Below are 7,597 nucleotides of genomic sequence, written 5' to 3'. Positions count from 1 at the left end.
CTTCTCAGTGAATTCATATATGTATTTGATTGAGCGGAAGTGTTTCTCAAATTTTTAGCCTTTTTTTTACAGCCTTTTGCTCAAACAAAGGCAGTATTGACGTATTGCTTCTCTGGACAGTCGGCCACTTGGGTGGATCTGATTGGTTTTTGTCGACAAAAAAAAAAGACAAAGTGAAATTAAAAAAAAAAACTCCTTGACCGTGATTTTTTGACAAGCAGGCTAGCTGAACAGCCTAGAATTATTTTACAAATTCTCTTTGCCTTTGAAGCAGATCTTCACCAATTGATGTGCCTACTCGTATTTCTTCATATTCACAGACTTTCGAAGGAACAGAATGTGCTTTGCCTTGAGCTCATCATCTTTGAGGCGCCAAATCAGCCGCTAATAGTTTTACATCAAATGCGTTCCCGATAGGCTTGAAAAACTTAATCTCCCTATAATCAAAAATTCGTACTTCGCCTCGCCGAATTCAAAAAGATTTCAACAGTGTTGAGGCGAAGTCTCGGTCTGCTACTTTCTAATGAAATGTACTCGGCAGAATTTATTATAATATATATATATAGAAATGTATTAGTAGAAATTTGTTAGTTTAGTAAAATGGCATCGCACAGCACAGTTGCAAAAATATTTGAAAGTGAAATGAAAATCGTAGCAATATTCCTGGTGATTTCTGTTCTCTTGGCAACCGTAACTGTAAACTCGATAGAAACGGAGTCTCAGCAGGATGTAGCCAGTGAAAAAAAACTAGACATCGGCGGACTCTTCGGGAAAGTGGGTAAACTCGTCAAGGGCGCTGTTGATGATCTGCTTAGCGTAAGTGCTAACTAAAAAATAAAATCTATTAGTCTGACTTTTCATTTCATGCTACAGCGTTTTGATAAAATATATGAAAATTTAATACCTAATGTTGGTAAAAAAGAGAAGAAAAAACCTAATTTAGGAAAAGGGGCTACAATCAATGAAACGGAGTTGGTGGAGGAAGGTGACAGTGGAACGGCATTTGTTACTGCTACAGAAAATTTGACTGAAACTGCAAGCTATGACGATGGCGATACGATAGCCGTGGAGCGCTGAACTGGTAAAAAAAAAACATCCAATACAGTAATGGAAAGGAAATTAAGCCTGCAAATATATAATATTAAAAGTGCAAAATACGTTTAGATAAGGAATAGTGCAAAATTAAGAATAAAAAGGAATTTTAAGTTAAAATATCAAATATGCAAAAAAAAAAATTAAAAAAAAATAGTTTATAAGTTATATTCAAAAAAGGTCTAATAAAACAGTGCAACATTTTCAGTGCCTGTGTGTTGAAAAGAAATATTTCCAAATCACGACGAAAGTACAAGACGCTATAGTAGGGCCTCTAAGCCTTTGCACAATTTAATTGAATTTTAGGTATAACGTAATACAGTTTTAAAGTATTTGCCTGTATATTTTCCGAAAATGGGAAACAAAAATTTTTCAAATGCATATGTGAGCGAAATATCTGGTTCGGGCAAACACAATAAATTTTTTCGGGAAATCCTGACAAGATCTCTAATCTAGGAAAATAAAACCGGTTTACTCTTAACAACGGTCAAAGAAACACCGATGTCCGAGACAGGGACAACTGAATCTGGTTCTGTCGACTTCTTCTTGGTAAGTTTATCCACAATTTCATTTTTCTCTATTTTCCTAGGCCTTGGAAACAGCGCAAATAGCTTCCCCAAACACATTACTGACAAAAATGTATTTTAAAGTGTTATCAATTAGGCGCCGTGCATTGTATATTAAGACCCGTTTGTGACATATGGCTTAGAACTTTTTACATTAGCTAATAACGGGTGATCAATCATGAGGTGCTTTTTTCAATAGTTAAAAAAAAAACAAAAATGTAAATTATGTTCAAAACCTTTATTTATCATTTGAAAGGACATTCTTTGACATTTACTTTTTGAATATGACTTCATTCAAATGTTGGCCGCAACTACGCTTAAGGTGGTCCATTCTGAAGGTCCAATTTTCAATCACTCGTTCGAGCATTTCGACTGGTATGTCGTGAATAACACGCGTAATGTTGGCTTCCAGAGCTTCAATCGTAGCTGGTTTATCAGCATAGACCTTGGACTTCACGAATCCCCAAAGAAAAAAGTCCAAAGGTGTGATATCACAAGATCTTGGTGGCCAACTCACAGGTCCTAAACGTGAAATCAGCTGCTCTCCGAAATGACTTCTCAATAAAGTCATTGTTTCACGAGCTGTATGGCAAGTGGCTCCGTCTTGTTGAAACCAAATGTCGTAGAGATCATTAGATTCAATTTCAGGTAGCAAAAAGTCCGATATCATAGTACGGTAGCGAGCACCATTCACAGTTATGTTGCGGCCATCATCATTTTTGAAAAAAATATGGACCGATGATTCCACCAGCCCATAAACCACACCAGACCGTTGTTTTCTCTGGGTGTAAAGGTAGCTCTTGAACCTGTTCTGGTTGCTCTTCATCCCAAATACGGCAATTTTGCTTATTGACGTAACCATTGAGCCAGAAATGCGCCTCATCGCTGAACAAAATTTTGCTCGAAAACAGCGGATCTTCTTCAATCTTTTCAAGAGCCCAATCAGCAAAACGGTGACGTGCAGGAAGATCATTTGGCTTTAGTTCTTGTACGAGCTGTATTTTGTATGCTTTTAAATGAAGATCCTTCCGTAAAATTGACCAAGTTGTTCCATACGACAGTCCAAGTTGCTGAGAACGGTGCCGAATCGATTCATCGCGGTTTTCACGTACACTCTCTGCTACTGCCGCTATATTCTCAATGCTTCTTGCTGGACGTGGTCTATTCGGTCGAGAATTATCCACCAATGAATATTCGGATTCAAATTTGTTGATGGTATGTCGAATAGTGTTTAAGGCAGGCCGATTATGTTGACCATAATGCGGTCTAAGCGCACGAAAAACATTTGTCACAGAACGCTGATTTTCATAATACAGTTGAACAATTTGTAGACGTTGTTGCGGTGTGAGTCTTTCCATGATGAAATGTCAAACGCTGTTCAACAAATCCACGATGACAGTTTGCCACAACTCGCGCGCGATCTGTAAAAAAAACGCAAATGAAAAAAACTCCTCTTAATTGATCACCCGTTACTTTCGTATTCAATTGGATTCATTGCGCACTCAAAAGAGCTGCTGCACTGTAGAATTAAACAGCTGACTTAAGGCGATTTTTGATATCAACCTTGAACCAATTGACTTCGCTTACAGCGCAGGTTGTAACCGCCACAGCCATCGATGAATATTTAAAATAAATAATAATAATTTTTTATTGACACAGTTGGTACAGCCAAAGTGGTAGCACACATTTTTACTCAGTGATTGTGGGTTTGTCGCTCAGATCTCTGTTAAGTGGTTTTGGGCTTTCATTGTTACGCGGGTATTTTTAGTGAACGCAGCGTCTTTTTGACTGAGTGAGTGTTAAGGCAACATTTATTATTTTACTTAGGCGGTGCATAAAAAAGTTTTGGCATTTTTCATTTAATGATGAAAATATCTGCAAAAATGGAAGAAATATAAAATAAAATATTATATGTCAACCACAAAATACTAAAAAATAAATAAATATTAAAAGTACGAAAGATGAAATGTTAAAATATTCAAAATGACATGCAAAATATAAAATATTAAAAAAAAATATATAAAATATATTATAAAACATTAAATTTAAGTTATAAAACATAGGATGCAAAAAACAGGAAATATGAAAAACACTGTATAAAATAAAGGGTTTTCTAATAACAAGTGTTATTTTGGAATGGATTGCGCTATCGAGAGATGATTAACGATTGTTAGTGGCCGGAATTGGATGGTATTGATCTGGACAACGTTTATTTTCAACAAGATGGCGCTACGTGCAATACAAGCAACTAAACCATTGATCTTTTACGGGAAAAGTTTCCGGACTGTGTTATCTCTCGAAGAGGTGATCACAATTGGCCACCGTGGGGCCACATGAAGGAGAAGGTCTGCGTGAACAGCCCAGGGTTGATTCAAGACTTCAAAGATGGAATCCGTTAGGCTATCGAGGGCATAGGGCAGCCTCTTTGCAATTCGGTTATGGAAACTTTCATGGAAAGGATATTGTCCTGTAAGCGTGGTCGTGATGGTCATTTGCCAGATGTTATGTCTCACTATTAACGGCATACCTTCCTCTTTATAATAAAATAAACATCCGATCATTTATATGAAAAAAGAGCATTTTCCTGTGACCAATATCACCAATAACACCTCTTATTGGAAAAGCCTATATAAGATAATCAATGTAAAATATAAAACATAAAATATTAGGTGCGCAACTAAGTTCGACCAGCAGTGAGTGCTAGTTATTCTAACATAACCTAAACGTCATAAAACAAGCTTAGAGATACAGTAAACAAACTCCTTCGCCACATTAGAGATTTTGTTTTGGGATCCTATACTTTTTTGGTTTTGTGAAAATGTCTGATTTTGTGTCGAATAATCGTCATTTGCGGGAAGTGTTGATTTTCCTCTTTCATTCGAAAAAAAACGGCGGCTGAAGCATATCGAGAGCTACAAAAAGTTTATGGAGATGCTGCTTTAAATGAAACAACGTACTGAGATTGGTTCCAACGCTTCAAAGACGGCGATTTTCATGTGGACGACCGTCCGCGTGAAGGAAGGCCAAAAACCTTCGAAGATGCTGAATTGGAGGCATTGCTCAATGAGGATCCATGTCAAACGCAAAAAGAGCTTGCTTCAGTATTAGGAGTTACCCGCCAATTCATTTCCAAGCGATTGCATGATTTGGGAATGATTCAGAAATAGGGAACTTGGGGTCCTATTGAGTTATTTAATACCAAGGGATGTTGAACGCCTGTGAATAACTGTTCCAGCGGCAAAAAAAGAAGGGTTTTCTTCATCGCATCGTGGCGGGTGTAATCCATAGGAAAGAAAGCCATGGTCATATTTCTACGTCGTCGCCTCGGCCGAATATTTACACTGCGAAGGTTATGCTATGTATTTGGTGGAACCAAGTTGGTGTTGTTTATTATGAGCTGTTAAAGCCAACCGAAACAATCACTGGGGATCGGTACCAACTTCAATTGATGCGATTAAGCCGAGCATTACGCGAGAAGCGGCCGCCATACGCGGAGAGGCATGAAAAAGTGATTCTACACCATGAAAAAGCTCGCCCTCACATTGTCAAACCCGTTAAAACCTACCTGAAAAACTGAAATGGGAAATCCTATCCCACCCGCCATATTTTTCAGATAATGCACCGTACGATTATCACCTGTACCGGTCTAGCTGGCCAGCAGTTCCATTCATATGAAGACATCAAAAAATGGCTGGATCCATGGATAGCCTCAAAAGATGAACAGTTTTATCGCGATAGTATACGAGATCTACCAGAAAGATGAGAAAAAGTAGTAGCCAATGATGGGCAATACTTTCAATGATTCATTTGTAACCATTTTTTCAGAATAAAGTTGTATTTTCATAAAAAAACAACGAGAACTTAGTTGCGTATAAACATCAAATGTAAAATATAAAATATGAAATATTAAATACGAAATATAAACTGAAAAACTAAAAATACAAAATATAAAATATAAAATAAAAATAAAAAATATAATATATAAAATACAATGTATATTTATTGCTCGAATTTAAAGCAACTCTGAGCCAAATCAATTGCCAACCTCAAAGATTGTTTCAGTTTTATTTACTTTTATTACATTCAAATTCAGATACACATTTGGAGAAATCTTGTAAAATGTTCTATCAACTGAAACACCAACTAGGGATTCGACCCCTTTTCATACTTCTAACAACACTTGTGGTAGTAACGTGCGCCAAGGAGGTAGGTAAGAACTGCGCTAACTAAATCAACGTATTTATATATGTAAAAGCTGTGGTTACTTCTGACTTCTTTAAAATTTCAGAGAATATGCCACTGGAAAAATCACTTGAATCAGACTTAAATTTAAGTCGCTCTGGATTTTACGTGCTGTGGACAAAGCTGGTGGTCACTGCTCCTGGGAATCAACGACAGTCGGTTGTGACAAAGAATTTTGAAGTGGTGAAAGTGCCCACTAGGGAGGATATTTTTTCACTTAGCACTGAGCGTCAAAGGTTACTGAATATCGCAGCTAAAGGTATGAAATTGGATATATCCTAAAAATATGAAATTTAGTATAGTACATTAGACCAGTTTGTTGACCGAGTTTAAAAACCGTCTAGAACTCGATTTAGTGATAAAAATAGATTTATTTATAATGCGACTCCGTCAGGCCCGTGCGCGGGGGGTTTGCAGAGTTCAATTGCTTTGCGATTATTTAAAAAAAGGCTTAAGGCTCAAATAAATTCCAAATTGCACTGCATTACCGGACACTTTCCAGTGCTTAAGGATTTTTCTCTAATTAAGTAGCAGTTCAGACAAACTCGCAGATAGCCTGAATAGAAATAGAGAATAGAAAAACTGGCCAATAAAAAATTAATTAATTTATATTTTTTTTTTTTCACCTACAGCTGAATTGGAGAATAATTTAATTTGCGCTATATTCACATTCCTAAAGATTTTACTGATTTTGGATATTCTCATACTGATTGGTGTGGTGTTTGCGATAATTCTCGGCGGCTTTCGGAATTCGGAGGAGTCAGCTACGGACCAAATAGTTAAGGTGTAATGATGAATTCGCTTTTCTTGCAAATTTTAAATAAAAAAAAATTCAAAATAGAATTGAGAAAAAAAGTTGTTTAATATTATTCGGTCATTGGCACTGGCATGTGGTAAGTATAAAGAAAACAAAAAGTATTGTTAAGAAATTTTGTTTCCCTCAAATTTATTACTTCTATTTATGTACTACCCGTTCAAAATTTTGCTATTGTAGAAATTTTTTAATACCCAAATTTCATGCAAGTACTTTGCAGTGATTACGAACTCCATTAATGTTTTATGAGTGTATAGACAAAGAGCGTGTTTTTTAAGAGCTTTGAATGCATTTTTTTATTACAGTCTAGTAGATAATTTCATGACATTTTTTTTTTTGTATATTTTGTTTTTCTTGTTCACTCCACTCGGGAGCATAGGGCCTCGACAAGACTCAGTCTTGCGTTGGTTTCATTAATCTATTTGATTTCTGACAGGGTACGGGATTAGTCTGCCGGTACCAGTCCTAAGTAGTGAGAATGCCCACCTGTTTCTGAATATATGAATATGAATATTCGACCCATAATCCATTCGTTTTGCCCAATTGTTGACTAAATTTTCTAACAAATTCTAGCGTCAATGGTGGCTTGAATATTGGGGTTGAGTGCTTCAAGAGTTGCTGGTTTGTCGGCAAAAATCAATGGCTTAGCACTTAACCACCTATTTTCTTGAGAATAGCAACACAAATCGCAAGTCAAATGTGTTCATAATTTATTTAAAGGTTTGACATTTACGAAATGGGACGCTATGCGCTTGAACAAAATTGGGAAATAATCCAAACTGGTGAGTCTTCTTCTTCTTTTCTGATTTTCATATCGGTGGCTACGTCAATAAGCAAAATTGTCAGATTTGGGGCTCAGAAAATCCACACGTTACTGTAGAGA

The 7,597-nt window shown here is 36.5% G+C and overlaps 1 protein-coding gene across 1 annotated transcript; it reads left to right on the top strand.

The window, feature by feature from the left end:
* The first annotated feature begins 5,760 nt into the window (after positions 1 to 5,760).
* On the top strand, positions 5,761 to 6,690 carry LOC128861069 (uncharacterized). Its single transcript, XM_054098958.1, has 3 exons — positions 5,761 to 5,868; positions 5,947 to 6,159; positions 6,533 to 6,690. The coding sequence occupies exons 1-3, from the start codon at positions 5,778 to 5,780 to the stop codon at positions 6,688 to 6,690; spliced, it is 462 nt and encodes a 153-aa protein (XP_053954933.1). The 5' UTR covers positions 5,761 to 5,777.
* The last annotated feature ends 907 nt before the right edge of the window (positions 6,691 to 7,597 follow it).

Source organism: Anastrepha ludens, chromosome 4, assembly GCF_028408465.1.
Source record: "Anastrepha ludens isolate Willacy chromosome 4, idAnaLude1.1, whole genome shotgun sequence".
NCBI classification, from domain to species: Eukaryota; Metazoa; Arthropoda; class Insecta; order Diptera; family Tephritidae; genus Anastrepha; species Anastrepha ludens.
This window is presented reverse-complemented; position numbering and strand designations above follow the sequence as displayed.